Source organism: Culex pipiens, chromosome 1, assembly GCF_016801865.2.
Source record: "Culex pipiens pallens isolate TS chromosome 1, TS_CPP_V2, whole genome shotgun sequence".
NCBI lineage: Eukaryota > Metazoa > Arthropoda > Insecta > Diptera > Culicidae > Culex > Culex pipiens.
Window position 1 is genome coordinate 112,443,722 of NC_068937.1, and position 16,133 is coordinate 112,459,854.

At 40.8% G+C, this 16,133-nt stretch overlaps 1 protein-coding gene across 3 annotated transcripts in view; it reads left to right on the forward strand.

The window, feature by feature from the left end:
• Window positions 1–16,133, forward strand: part of LOC120432503 (C-1-tetrahydrofolate synthase, cytoplasmic) — a 231,747-nt gene that overhangs the window by 102,991 nt on the left and 112,623 nt on the right. For all 3 annotated transcript variants that reach the window (XM_039597716.2, XM_039597715.2, XM_052710624.1), the window contains 3 exons: window positions 2,281–2,453; window positions 4,310–4,436; window positions 4,493–4,616. In XM_039597716.2, coding sequence (XP_039453650.1) covers window positions 2,281–2,453; window positions 4,310–4,436; window positions 4,493–4,616 — 424 coding nt within the window. The remainder of the gene's footprint in view (window positions 1–2,280; window positions 2,454–4,309; window positions 4,437–4,492; window positions 4,617–16,133) is intronic.

Below are 16,133 nucleotides of genomic sequence, written 5' to 3' on the forward strand. Positions count from 1 at the left end.
AGCGTGACTAAGATGCACAGAGTTTTTTTTCGGTTTTTATTGAATATCTCAGAATTGACACCGAATTTGGAGGATCTGTGAAGGTCAAAAGATGAGGTATTGTGAGCTGCACTAAATGGCGTTCTTAACTCAATTTCGTCTGAAATGCAAAATCACCAAATCTGCACAAATTTAACTGAAAATTTCACCGAGGCCATATTTCGATAAAAAAAATGCCTACTTTTATTAAAAACTGAAAAATCGATAGCACATTTTGTTCTATTTTGCATAGAAGGCCAAAAACTAAATACAATGTGCAAAAATTTCGGCCATCGGCCTTTTTTACCTACAGAAACGACCACTAGTAGTACAAAACAGATGGCGCTAATGTAAAATGGCAGTGTTGCCAATTTTTCGAAAAAGAAAGATGTTTGAAAAACTTGTTGACATTATTTTTAGATGTAAAATCATATAAGCAATCAAAAAGTATTTTACACAAGTGTTGATATCGTGCACAGTATTCACAAAAGAGAGAGCCCTAGTAACATTTTAGGTTTTAAGTAGGCCATAAAAGCCTATTTAGGCCGTATGAGGGTTTTCAGAACCATGATAAAACCTGTAAGTTTAAAAATGTTACTAGGGAGCTGTTTGCTATTATAATCAAATGTTTTGGAGCTTAAAAATAGTTTCTCGATCTCGAATTCAAATATTATAAAAAGATTTATACCTTCTTTGATTTTGTTCAAATTTGAACCTAATTTTATATTCACCTAAAGAATCGTAAAAAAAGTTTTGCTGAATTGAGATTCGTCTTTTCACTTCATTCATTTGTTTTCATGTTGCTAAGTTAAATTATTCTAAAATGAAATGTGAATTGTTAGAGCTTATTTGAAAATGTTTAGTAAATTTTTATTCGAAAGATTGTGAAATTTCACGATACTCAACTTTTTCAACATTGAAAATCCTCATATGTGCTGATTTGTTGTCTTGTAAAAATGGTACGTAAATTTGTAAAATAGAGAAACCCTTATTTTCCTGTTTGCTTTTCTTTTGAGGGCTTTATCTTCAACTATGGTCCAATATTCCATATCTTTCAAGCAAATTGATGGTACATTTCCTGATTCCTTCGAGAAAATATTTTAAGAGCTGGCCAAGCATGACTTCTACAAGTTTAAAAAGATTACATTCTGGGCTATTTAGCAAAATTCAAAAAAAAGTTGGAAAAAATAAGATTTTACATTTAAATATAAAAGCAAAAATATTAGTCTTTTATAAACTTATTACAATTCGTTACGGAGAGGGAGAGGGCCTAAAATCCCAAATTTTGCGTAATTAAAGAACACACCGAAATCAATTTCGAAAATATACCCACAATTGAGAATTTTCAAAAATAGTTATATTGCGCAAATATAGTACGATCAGTACCTTGCTGGACTCGGTCGTTGGAAACGACCGTCGGCGCAACGACCGACGAAATAGGCGGCGGGCCAGATGCGGGCATAAAAATATCAAAACTTCTCTCCCTCTTACTTCGTCTCACCATCCAGCTGCAGCTTTGTTGACAAACAAACGGAGCACGAGGTTGCGTGATGGCAGCATCGAGTCAGAATTAGGGGTGATCATGTGGTTAAAAATGAAACTTTTTTCAAAAAATAATATTTTTCCGTTTGAATAAAAAATTTGCGAGCATGTTCAAACAATTATTCCTAATGTCGGGGAAGTGATTAAAAATCAAAATTTTAATCCATATTTTGTCTATAACTTGAACTTTTTCACTCCAATTGAGAAAATCCAGCTACCAACTAAATCCACATGTTGGTTTGATGTGAAAAGTCCAATGATAAAAGGGAATTGTTTTAGCTTGTTATGAAAAGTTTTCTCAGAAAACAGTAACAACAGCACGCGAGAGGGGGATCGAGAACCAACCACGCAATACCTCCCGTTAAGCTGCGTAGGCAAATTTTGTTTTGTGGCGGCTTTTGTGGATACGCTCTGTTGAGGTTCTGTGAAAGTGGGAATGAGTGAGAAAAACAAAACGTCACTCGGGATTGTATAAACACGCGATAGTATCTGGAAATTCTTGGTGCTGAGAATCTCGCGACGGAGAGAAGGGCAGTGAAAGTTGGGATATAAGATTTCGGGCAAGATAATTGAAGTCGCTAGCAAATGGAAGTTTGATATTATTACTACACTGTGCAGAGCGATAGTTTAAATGGATTTTAATTAAGAAGCCGGCAGACCTATAACCTTATAAGTATTTATTTTTAACCTAATACTTTCGTCTTTTCTTCCTCTTTCCAGACACCGAGATCCAGAGCGTTCTGCGGTACGTGGCCGTCGCCGGCCGGAACGTAACCCTGGGCTGCCCGGGCGTCAGCGAGCGCTCGCTGGTGGACAGCCTGGTCTGGCGGACGCCGTCGCAAACCGTGGCCGAGTACGCGTCCGGGATGCCCCAGCTGGTCGTCAGCACCAGGGTGAGTTGGGTTCAGTTTATTTCTGTACAGACTACAAAATACATATGTGTTTATGTTTTAGATATTTTTGGTGGGGAATTTTTTAGTGAATGTTAGGTTACTAGTTTATCCAACTAAATGGGAACTCATTGTTGCTGTGTGATTACGAATATATTTTTATATAGCTAAAACATCCTTTGTTTCAACCAACCCATTGTTCACTCTAACAATTGCCTGTCGAATATTCATTCAGCGAGACAAATCATACCTTGGGACTTAATTATCTCCAATAACAATCCCTTTCCTATCTCTTCAGATCGAACCCTGGGGGAAATTCAAAAGAGGAGCTTGCACTAATTTCACCTAACCTAATTTGTGCTCTGAGGAATGCATGCTCAAAAATCTGATTGATTACTCAATCCTTGGCACAAAGACACTTTCGATGTTTGTATGAGTGGAAACTTCAATTGCCGGAAGGCATTGAAAAAACCTGTGCGCAAGAAAAAGGAAACCTTATCCGATTCCAATCAAGCAAGTTTGCGCCATCCCTCCTCCGTTTCACATAATGATAATGGCACAAATTCTAATAAAACAATCAATTACGGTAATGAAAGCTAACGACTTATCATCTCTGTCCCTCCCCGGGAGCATTGTCTTCGCCAGGCTCGGGATTTCCTCCTGACTCTTGCCAAGAAAAGATGCCAAAGTCGGAAGAGAAAGATATTTCAAAGTGATTTCAGTTTTAAATTTCTAATGAAGGAAATAGGGTTACCAGATCGCCCCTCCGATCTGATTCGAAGCAGTGTTCTAACCTCAAAACGCCTTTCTTGAATTGACGGTCGCCCCTGAGAAACTATAGTTTCCTCCCAAATTGGATTAAAGCATTGCACTAATTACGCATCGAACTTTTGTGCTCTCCGGGGGGGAACAAAAAATCTTTCCTCCCGAAGCAAACCGTCCGCCATCTTTCTTTTGTCACAGTTAGACTTCTTCCATAAAGTACGTCACGCTTAAATCAGCCAAAATTTACCCCCCTCCCCCTTTGTCACGCTTTTCCTATGCTTATAACATTGAACGTCACACTCGCTCAGACCCCCCTCCCCCCCTAGTGCGTGACATACTTTATGGATGACGCCTTACCCCAAACCAACAGAGCCCGGGAAAAAAAGCTCATTAAGCCATCGTCGATTTTTGGCAGCAACGTCCTCCTCGTCGAAAAAAAAAGACGATGGCATCAGTTGGACATCATCATCGTCATCTGGTTCCACTTTCATCTCCCGTCATGAATCTTGTTAACATGGAAATTTATCTCCTGGCCACGTTCCTTTTTATGTGACCAGTCACGAGAACGGGACTCACCGGGATTTAGATTAATGACAGGTTGGACGGTTTTCGATGGCAGGGCTGAACTGCTGCCAGGTGTTTTTAGGGCTAAGGTTGATGCCAACCGGCGCAAGAACGCAAATGTAAACAATCTTTGAAAGTCAAGCTCAGTCCAGGATCCCACAAGCTGCCAAAACGAAAACAATTTTAAATTTTCTTCCAACCTCTTGTTAATATACTCGGCAAACTTTGACAGCTAGTGGCAGTGTTGCTCCAGTCATGATCTTTTCCCGCAACCGAAACTTAGCCACATGGCATAATTATGATGCCACTGTCAAGCTCTGGACGAGAACCAGAGGCCGGCCCAAATTACCGTCATTATCGGAAGTGAGGTCTGACCTTCCGCTTCGGCTCCGGAAGAGCCGTCACGTCAATTACACGCTCATCACTCGGGGACCGCAGCACACTTTCATCGTCTAATTAGTGACTCTCACGTGGCACAAAATCCATACTGATTATGTAACTATCGATGTTCGTTCTGTCATTTCCTCCAGATCACGCTGCTTCCGGATAACTTCAGTCTGCACTTTAACCCGGCATTTGCGTCCGACTCGGCCGAGTACAGCTGCCTGGTGAACGACCGGCACAGCCCGGAAGCGCTGGTGGAGTTGATTGTGCAAGGTAAGCTATGAAACACAACTCAACCATTCATTCAAACCATTCCTAATATTTTCCAGATGTTCCGGACGCGCCGGGCCGCCCACTGGTCGTCAGCTTCACCTCCCGGTCCGTGGACCTGTCCTGGGCGTACTCGCAGGATCCTCGGAACGCGCCCATCAAGCATTTCGTCATCGAAACAAGGTCAGTGTCACCATGGCAACCGGGGCAATCTGTCGAACCGCGTTATCGCCAGCGGCCGCCATTATGGCCAAAGTCCCAGACTACGGAGGAAGAGCGAAAACGGCAAATCGACTAACAAGTGCGCCGTATGATTCCGGTGAATTAATTAGGCACACCCGGGGAAAGCTATTAGCGCCCGGGCAAAACCCTCTTGGAAGGCTCCGCCCGGCGAAGCCAGCTGGCTTCCGTTTTTGGGACCGCCTCTGCCGGAAGAGGGAAAGCTCATCTCGAAATTTGGCCCGTTCTATCAATAATGTATGAATGGCGAGATGATGCTGCGAGAAATTCACATGTTTGAAGTGGCAGTGCTGCCAGCTATTTCGAACCATCGTTTGACAGCTCTAATTTTGACTACCCTTTAGGATTGTTTCCACTGTCAATCGACAATGACACCTGCCAAACGCAGCGTTGAGCTGAATCGCGTAATAAACCGTGAACTTTCGGTGACATTTGGCAACTCTGCTGGAAATATACCCTCCGCAATTTTCGCAGAACACGGTGGGAGCTATATTTGTAAATAAAACGGTACGACGCGATTCAAGTTAGTTATTACACAGAAAATGTTCAGTTTTACCCTCTCTCTCTCCGTCTAACTCGGTGAATCTCCACCTCCAGCCACCGCGAAAGTTGTGGGGTTTCGCGCATAATTTTACGTGTTTGTATTTGAACGGCAACTGTTTCATCAAATATGCATTAATTCGAAGTTGTTAGCGTTACATTATCGGGTGGTGAATGTGGAAGTGGAGGTGAGCTTGTTTCGTTGACGATTCAACTTTCTTGGGCTAGAGGAATCGCGACTTTAGATAGTGAAAGCAAGGATTTAGTAGAGAAGGATGGGGGAAAGTGTGAATCAGCAATTTTAAAACTTTATTTTTGAGTTAAATGTTCTTCAAACTCAAATTAATGAATGTAAATAAATACACTCAACCCCCGGTGGTTGGTCACTTTTTCGTTTGACACTTTTTTAGTTGGGGTACAAACTAAAAAGTGACAAATTGTCACTTTTTACACGGCGCTTACGCACACTATCAAAACAAACGTTTGGTGATATGTGTGAACTCCGTGTAAAAGGGGTGTTAAACTAAAAAATGACCCCGTTCGTTTGACAACAGTTGTTGCCAAAATGATGAGAAATGGTCTCGCAAAATAGAAATTATGATCATTATGTTTGATCTTTTTGGCCAGTAAATGGCGTAAATTTGCGAGCTTACTTAAGGCGGTGCTGTTGCTGGTAAGTTTATAGCCTAAATAGAATTTTTGGAGTTTTAATCGAGCATCAAATTCATCATATGACGAAGATAGGTGTTTGATTAGAAAGGGTATAATTCCCCTATTTCAAAAATGTCTGTGATGACTGAAAAATCACTATTTTGGCTAGTTATTTTGTCCCTTCCTGTGATAATTTGAAAGACATTCTGAAAATCAAGGTTCATTACAGCTTTTTGTAAGAAACACAAAAAAGTAACTCGATCGGAGAACGAAAATAACTCCGAAATGTAGAAAATCCATTGTGCACAAAAATTCAAACGAATCTCACCAATTCCATTAATCACGCTAGACCAGGTACGACGTAAGCAACTCAAGTGTCACGTTGCGCGTCGGGGAACGTTCCGAAACAATTAGAACACGGCCACATTCAAAATGCAGAACCCCTTGCTCGCAAGAATGCATCTCCCATGTCGGAGCAGGTGACCACACCGGAGAGAGCTGAAATCTGGACGCCTCCGGAAACCACTAATAGTTAAAGCGAATGAAGAATTTATATTTTTCATCACCACTCTGTCGGGCGGACACCTCCCGGGATTGCCTCTCGTGTGGGTTAGAGGTGTGTTCCGGGTTTGGGACGAGGGGAGAATTCGCTCGAAATAAATTTCCACCAGCGCAACCGTCTCGGGCCACCGTCGGGAAGGACCAAAGATATTGTTATCATTTGCGGACCAGTTCCCTGGAAAGTCTCCATCTGTCAGCAGTGCCAACCAACCAACGCCAGCTTTCTGGAAATTGAGCAAGAAAATTTATTTATTCAAGACAGAGAAGCTCCGGGGGGGGGGGAGGGGAAGGGCGGTGTAGGAACCGCAGCCAACAATATGCGGGCAAGAAGGGGTTTTGGGGAGAGGAGGGAAAGTGCAAAATAGTTGCATTTTCTTGCACCAGGGAGTGCCACATTGGTGTGCCCAAGTGTTCCGAGATGAATGGTTGGTTCTGGCGCTTGGGTACTGGGGTTTTGCCACAGTACGTGATAAAAACATTTTAAATGAAAATTTCAACCCACCAGCAGCAGTCCCCGACGTAAATTAGTAACGATCACGAGTGAACGGTAGATGCACTTTGGGTTCGGTTATGAATGGGCGAGGTTTTTATCAATTGTTAATTAATGTTTGGACGGGAGCCAACTATGGCCGAAAAATTGCTTCCTCAAACCCTTTTTATTGCAGTTTGAAAATACATTTTGAGACAGCATTTAATTGGATATAAGTCCCACTTTCCGTTAATTTATTTGAGATCCAGGTTTCATCAGATTTTTTATTCCAAGTAGAGGGTGACGGTTCTCGAGATTTTCAATTTCCCGGGAATCGAGAGTTGAACTTTGCATTGTCCCGGGAATTCCCGGGATTCGGGAGTTTTTTTTCTACGCCAACAGTGTCAATAATTTAAAATGAATAGTAATGAATTTGTTTCTTTTAAATGAATTCAGTTACTGTTAATTCATACTAATTCTATGAAACGTTAATTTAGGCAGCCTTATTGTTTTGAGGAACTATATAAAACTTTTGATATTTTTTTCTGAATCTGCGAAAACAAAATCGTTTCTTGTGTTTTTTTAAGACTCAAAATTGTAGTTTAAAATATTTACGAATCTTTATTTGCACTGAGTGTTTTTTCATAAATTTGTTATTAGATTTAAAAAAAAATATAATATAGCTTATATATAATTTCCCATTGTCGGGAATATTGATATATATTAAACAACGACTCAAAACAACATATTAAATTGCTTTTTTTGTAATTTTTAAGTTCAAAATTAAATATTCATTGAAGAAATGTTTACAGTTATCAGGAAAACCTTCGATATTTATAAGTTTAAATTTCTCGACCGTATTTCCCGGGAATCGAGAGGTCCAGAAATTGTCAATTTCCCGGGAAATTTTTCTCGGGAATTCCCGCTCGTCACCCTCTAATTCCAAGATTTTTCACCTCTAGTCAACCCGATAAATCTTTTGGACTTACGAAATTTGCAGGCATTGTTTAACAAACTTAAAATCAGATGTGATTAACAAGACCTCGACCATCAACATTACCACTTCATTGCATTGAAATAAAATAAAAAATATGTTTTCCTGTTTTTAAAAATAATGACACATGAAGGAATAACTGCAACTGCTGGCTGCTTAAATTTGTGATATTATTGTTCACAAACTTAATTAAACTTATTTTTCTGAGTACAACGACCCAAAGTACCGTAATCTGGGGTGAATCGGGACATCAGTCTGAATAGGGACAGCAGTTTTTAGAGCACATAAAGCTTTTAAAATTGGAAATGGATGTACACATTTTGTTGGTCTGAGTCTGTTCTAACCGAAACCAACCAGAAAAATCAAAATATTGTGCTCCAACATGGTTAAAACTGCTGTCCCAATTCGCCCCATGTGTCCCGATTGACCCCAGTTTACGGTATTTAAAATTGATTTTTAAATCAATTTAGAAGAAAATACTTCGCAGCCCTTCTTGACAGAAGAGCAATTCTCTACGAAATCGGTATTTTTTTAAGAATTATATTTCTTTGTTTTTTTTTTGAATCCGGCTGAAACTTTTTTTGTGTTTTCGTTATGCCCAAAAAAGCAATTTTGCATCATTAGTTTGTCCATAGAAATATGATGTATGAAAATTCAAAAACCTGTATCTTTTGCAGGATTTTTTTGATCGATTTGGTGTCTTCGACAAAGCTGTAGGTATGGATAAGGATTACATTGAAAAAAAATATACTTTTAATTTGCGATTTTTTATTTAACTTTTTGTCACTTAAACTTGATTTACAAAAAACATTATTTTTAATTTTTTGATATGTTTTAGGGGACATCAAGGACCAGCTTTTCTGAAATTTCCAGGTTGTGCAAACAACCGTTGACCGAGTAGTGAATTTTTTAATCGAAACTGATTTCTTGAAAAAATCGAAATATTGGTTGCAAAAATTTGTCAACTTCATTTTCCGATGAAAAATCAAATTTGCAATCAAAAAGTACTTTAGTGAAATTTTGATTAAGTGCACCGTTTTCAAGTTAAAGCCATTTGAGCAATTCTCTACAAAACCGGCCGATTTCGACCATTTTTATTTTTTGTATTTTTTGATTTGGCTCAAACTTTGTGGGGGCCTTCCCTATGACCAAAGAAGCCATTTTGCATCATTAGTTTGTCCATATAAATTTCCATACAAATTTGGCAGCTGTTCATACAAAAATGGTACGTATATATTCGAAAATCTGTAACTTTTGAAGGAATTTTTTGATCAATTTGGTGTCTTCGGCAAAGTTGTAGGTATTGTTAAGGACTATTTAGAAAAAAATAGGTACACGGGAATAAAAATTTCCCGATTTTTTTATTAACTTTTTTTTCACAAAAACTCAAATTCCCAAAATACGTATTTTTTGATTTTGAGAATTTTTGATATGTTTTAGGGGACAAAAATCCGCAACTTTTGAGCTATAGAGAAACATGGTCAAAAAATCTGCCGCCGAGTTATGATTTTTTGAAAAACTGGTGATTTTTGGAAAAAATCGAAATTTCATACATAAAATTTTTTTGACCTCATTTTTTTTATGCAAAATTGAATTTGCAATCGAAAATTACTTTACAGATTTTTCGATAAAGGGCTCTGTTTTCAAGATATAGCCACCGAAAGTTTGATTTCAGTGAAATATTTGCAGTTTTTCAATTTTTAAAAATAGTGACCATGAGTGACCATTTATAAAAATATTTTTTCTGAAAAGTTCAGAAAATTTGCTATAAAATTGTCTAAGAGACATTGAAGATTGGACCTCTGGTTGCTGAGATACAGTGGCTTAAAGAAAAAGAAACACGAAAACTGAAGTTTTTTAAGTCTCACCCAAACAGCCCACCATTTTCTAATGACGATATCTCAGCAATTAATGGTCCGATTTTCAATGTTAATACATGAAACATTCGCGAAATTTTCCGATCTTTTCGAAAAAAATATTTTGAAAAAAATTAAATCAAGACTAACATTTTAAAAGGGTCAAACATTGAATATTATGTCCATTAAAAATGCAAGTATTGATTTAATTTTTTTCAAAATATTTTTTTCGAAAAGATCGGAAAATTTCACGAATGTTTCATGTATTAACATTGAAAATCGGACCATTAATTGCTGAGATATCGTCATTAGAAAATGGTGGGCTGTTTGGGTGAGACTTAGAAAACTTCAATTTTCGTGTTTCTTTTTCTTTAAGCCGCTGTATCTCAGCAACCAGAGGTCCAATCTTCAATGTCTCTTAGACAATTTTATAGCAAATTTTCTGAACTTTTCAAAAAAAATATTTTTAGAAATGGTCAGTCATGGTCACTGTTTTTAAAAATTGAAAAACTGCAAATATTTCGCTGAAATCAAACTTTCGGTGGCTATATCTTGAAAACGGGGCCCTTTATCGAAAAATCTGTAAAGTAATTTTCAATTGCAAATTCAATTTTGCATAAAAAAATGAGGTCAAAAAAATTTTATGTGTGGAATTTCGATTTTTTCCAAAAATCACCAGTTTTTCAAAAAATCATAACTCGGCATCAGATTTTTTGACCATGTTTCTCTATGGCTCAAAAGTTGCGGATTTTTGTCCCCTAAAACATATCAAAAAATCTCGAAAATCAAAAAATACGTATTTTGGGAATTTGAGTTTTTGTGAAAAAAAAGTTAATAAAAAAATCTGGAAATTTTTTTTTCCGTGTACCTATTTTTTTCTAAATAGTCCTTAACAATACCTACAACTTTGCCGAAGACACCAAATTGATCAAAAAATTCCTTCAAAAGTTACAGATTTTCGAATATATACGTACCATTTTTGTATGAACAGCTGCCAAATTTGTATGGAAATTTATATGGACAAACTAATGATGCAAAATGGCTTCTTTGATCATAGGGAAGGCCCCCACAAAGTTTGAGCCAAATCAAAAAATACAAATAAAATCCATTTCCGGTTTTGGAAGAGAATTGCTCATTTATAGGTAACTTTTTTGAAAATAGTTGCAGTTTTACATTTTTTTTAAATTGGTGTACATGTTTGCCCACCTTTGAAAAAAAAATAAAAAATTTAAAGTTTGAGAAAATTCTCTATATTTTGCCTTACTGGACTTAGTTGATACGACCCTTAGTTGCTGAGATATTGCCATGCAAGTGATAAAAAACAGGAAAATTGATGTTTTCTAAGTCTCACCCAAACAACCCACCATTTTCTAATGTCGATATCTCAGCAACTAATAGTCCGATTCACAGTGTTAAAATATGAAACATTCGTGAAATTTTCCGAGTTTTTCGAAAACAATATTTTTATATTTTTTAAATCAAATCAAATTATTCGCTCTACAGCATTGCCTTGGCGTTCTCGATTGCGAGATTCCTACTCGAAACTAGGTGTTCGAAGGCTTGATTGTTGAGACAATTGCAAACCTCTTTTTACACCTTAGCTTCCATCCACCCCGGGATTCGAACTGACGACCTTTGGATTGTTAGTCCAACTGCCTTCCAGCGACTCCACCGAGGCAGGACCCAGGGAGACGACTCCTACACCTGGACTGAGCTTACGACCTAACCTTTTTTAGGTTAGTCCGGGACCAACATTTACTTCCCTTCCGACGGAAGGCGTGATCAGACAAATCTCGTCTCGAAAAATGCCACCGGGACCGTCTGGGATCGAACCCAGGCCGACTGGGTGAGAGGCAATCACGCTTACCCCTACACCACGGTCCCGGTATTTATTTTTTAAATAAAGACTCATATTTCAGAAGGGGCAAACATTGAATATTATCATTTTTTGAAAACTAATGATTGCAAAACACCTGAACTTTGAAAAATATTGGCGTCGGCCTAAACTGTTTAAATAATTAGGACATGTCGTTTTATGGGAACCTTAATGTACATTTCCACTAAGATTTATCATGTTCATATCTGATGCAAGAATTCAGCCTTTCTTCAGTGCCACAGGTAAAACTTTCTTTTTCATGCAATCTTGATAACATTTACTAGATTCGTTTTTCCAAAGCCATTTCTCAGTTTTCCCGGCTTCTCAGCGTTTCACACATTTCTATAAATTTTCCTCGCGTATTCAACAAACCCCCTTCATGGTGTCACTTTCCGACCCCATTCGCCAATCCTCCCTCCATTCGAGGCGAGTGTTTTTATTTATTCTCACGGGTTAAAATTTATGCTTCTGATTTCGGTTGCCCCCCTCCCCTTTCCAGTCGGTCCCAACAACTGGGGCCCACTTCGCGTACGCTCCACTTTCGGATAGCGAAATGCATGTGCAATGCTAGGAGCTTTTCCCACATGAATCTTCGTTCGCGGTTGGCCGTAGAAATAGCTCTTAAGATGACTTTCAACAACGCCTTTCTGCTGCCGCACCGTTTCTGCTGAACGCAGCAAAATCTTGCCGTGCTTTCGCGAGAGCAAAATAATATTTCTTTTCCACTACTGGTTTGGGGTTTTTTTTTCTTCTGATAGTCGCTAGCGCACCATGTGGCACACGGGCTGACAACTTGTACTACTAGGGCTTTGCCACACGCGCGTACTGTTGCTGCAGAGCTTTCGCCGTTTTGACGTTGCATTTGCAAGCATATATTAGGATGCTGGAGGGTTGAGGTGTCTATACCTACATGCGCGCGAAAAGTTTCATCTATTGGGGAAATATACATTGATACAAACTCCTTTTTTATTGAATTTACCTTATTTAAGTAGCACATAATCTTAAACTACAATTGATATCCAAAGCAAACTGAGAAATTAAGTTCATCAAATCACCCAATCAACCAAAAGAATTACAAAAATTACAAAAAATAAAATAAATAAAAACATATTGTATGGGCAACTGTCAAATTTGAAAGGATAACTGTACTGCCAACCATTGAAAAATCGGGAAATATCCACATTTGGCAAAAACGAGATATTCACACTAGGTAGTAGAGGATGTTCCTACGTATCTTCTGAAACTTGAATTTCACTGAAATGGTGCTGAGACTTGCCTGCCAATGCGAAAATCCAAAGTCTAAAATGCCACTCTAATGGGAAATTGCCTTAAAGGAGATTATACAACAAACACTAAAATGCGTTTTTCTCGGAATACTAGATTTGGCATAATATCCGAATTTTCATGATGGGCAGTGTATGGATGATGACATAAAATATCTTTTTTGGTCACAGGGAAGGTACTCATAAAGTTACAGGCAGACAAAAAAAAAATGCAAAAACAAAATTTAAAAAAAAATCTGGCCTTTGTTTTTTTACCTTCCTTACCTTACTGAGGAAAGGCTATAAAATCACTCGAAAAATTAACTTATTAGTTTGACCTCGTAGACCCACCTTCACGTATACATACATACCATACCAAACAGCTTAGAACACCATACGCGGTGCCCGTGCTGTATCAAGAAGGTTGTTCCATGTTGCTCGGTTCTGGGCTGCAGCTCGCCAGTCTCCTAGGTTGCAGATCTTTCTTAGGTCCGCCTCGATCTGATTACCCCATCGTGCACGCTGCGCTCCTGCTCTTCGGCCAGTGCCGCCATCCGGTCGCGCGCGTTCAAAGAGCATCCTGACAGGATGGTCTTCGTCCATCCTCGCGACATGGCCGGCCCACCTGAGCCTCCCGATTCTCGCCAGGGTGACGATGGTCGGTTCTCCCAGCAGCGCGTGCAGTTCGTGGTTCATGCGCCTTCGCCACTCGTTCTGAGCTGTACGTACTCCACCGTAGATCGTTCGCAGCACCTTCCGTTCGAAAACTCCAAGGGCTCGTTCGTCCTCTTGCCGCAGCGTCCAGGTCTCGTGGCCATAGAGGGCAAACGGTCTAATCAGTGTCTTGTACAGGGTCAGCTTCGTGGCGCGTTGCACTCGATCAGATGTCAAGGTTTTCCGTAATCCAAAGTAGGCGCGATTCGCGGAGTGGATACGAGTCCGGATCTCTAAGCTGGTGTCGTTGTCGGCCGTTACCAGCGATCCCAAGTACACGAATTCGCTCACCTCCTCCAGCACATCGCCATCCACAGCTAGAGGGGTGAGTCTTGGGGGGTCAACGTCCTTTGAGCCCCTCCCTTTCATGTACTTTGTTTTCGTCGTATTCATGGCCAATCCAATTCGTCCTGCTTGCGTCTTTAAGGCGGTGTAAACCCTTTTCACCGTCTCTAGGTCTCTCGCTATAATATCAATGTCGTCCGCATAAGCAAGAAGTTGGACTGTCCTGTTGCAAATCGTGCCTCTTGTGTCTATACCCGCTCTTCGGACAACTCCCTCAAGTCCGATGTTAAACAGCGCATTGGATAAGCCGTCACCTTGTCGTAACCCTTGGTGCGATTGGAAGGGGTCCGCTAGCTCCCCTGCCACTCGCACGTGACACATCACACGATCCAAGGTAGCCTTGATCAGCCGAGTCAGTTTGTCCGGAAATCCGTTCTCGTGCATGATCTGCCGTAGCTGTTCGCGGTCGACTGTATCGTACGCTGCCTTGAAATCGATGAAGATGTGATGTGTGGGCACGTTGTACTCACGGCATTTCTCGAGGATCTGCCGGAGCGAGAAAATTTGGTCCGTGGTGGCCCAAGCGCCAGTAAACCCCGCTTGATAGGGGCCCACGAACCTCCGTGCGTACGTTGTCAGCAGACGGCAGAGGATCTAGGAGAGGATTTTATAGGCCGCGTTGATAAGCGTGATGCCGCGGTAGTTGCCGCAGTCCAGCTTATCGCCCTTTTTGTAGATGGGGCACACGACACCATCCATCCATTCTGCTGGTAGTTTCTCCTCCGTCCAGATCTTAGAAATCACCAAGTGGATCGCCCTCGCCAACTGCTCTCCTCCATATTTGAAGAGCTCACCGGGTAACCGATCTTTACCGGCGGCCCTGTTGTTCTTCAGCTGCCTGATCTCCTTCTTCACCGTCTCCAGATCAGGTGCCGGGAACTGTTCGTCGGCAGCAGGCGGTCCAAGTTGGGCTTCAAAGCCGTCTCCATGCGCTACATCGCCGTTGAAGTGCTCGTTGAAGAACTGCTGCCACCTGTTCAACACCTCGCCTTTGTCCATAAGAAGGTTTCCCTCGGCGTCCCGACAAGTGTTGGCTTGCGGCGCATAGCCTTTGCGGGACCGGTTAACTTTCTCGTAAAACTTACGCGTCTCGTTCTGCCGGAACAGCTGCTCCATTTCGGCGCGATCGCGATCTTCCAGCTGGCGCTTCTTGAGCTTGAAGACCGTTCTCTGCTGTTTCAGCGCTTGTTTGTATCTGGCCACGTTCTCATCAGTTGCAGCTCTCAGCTTCACCGCATAAACTGCTTTCTTCTCGTCAAGTAACCGCTGGCACTCCTCGTCGAACCAGCGCTGCTTTCCAACTCGGACCATACTACCTAGCGCGGCTTCAGCGGCACTGCCGATGGCCGAGCTTATTCTGCTCCATCCATCGTTGAGCGAGGCAGCGCCGAGTTCCTCCTCCGTTGGCAGGCTCGCTTCCAGCTGCTGCACGTAGTGCTGAGCCGCAGCCGTGTCCTGCAGCCGCTCGGTGTTGAACGGCGGTGGGAGCCGGCTCCGTCGTCGGTGATACGTCGTCGACAGTTTTGAGTGCATGCTTGCACCCACCAGGTAGTGGTCCGAGTGGATGTCCGCACCGCGGTACGTGCGGATGTTCCGTATGTCCGAGAAGAATCGGCCGTCGATGAGGACGTGGTCACGTATACATATCGACTTAGAATCATGTTCTGAGCAAATGTCTGTGTGGATGTGTGTAGGTGGGTGGACACAAAAATTGTCACTCGATTATCTCCGGACTGGATGAACGGATTTTGACCATATTAGTCTCATTCGATCCGTCTTGGGTCCCGTAGGTCTCTATTTAAAATCAGCAAGTTGAGTTAAGTACTTTAAAAGTTATGCTTAAAAAACGATGTTGACGTATGTCCGGAAAATTGTAAAAAGGTGATTTTTGCAAGAAAACCTATCATGTTATACATTTTCAGAAAGGTATTTAAAAGACCTTTCAAATGAGCCCAAAACATCGAGGATCTGACAACCCTATCAATCAGCACTTAAGTGTTATTCATACACTTTTTGGAGGCCGGATCTCAGATATTTCAATGAAAATGATGTCCGGGTCCCTTATGCAACCCGTCGTTAGTTAGATAATTGAAATACCTTTCAAGTGAGTTTAAAACATCGAAGATTTGACAACCCTATCAAAAGTTATCAGCACTTAAGTGTTATTTATACGCTTTGTGGAGGCCGGATCT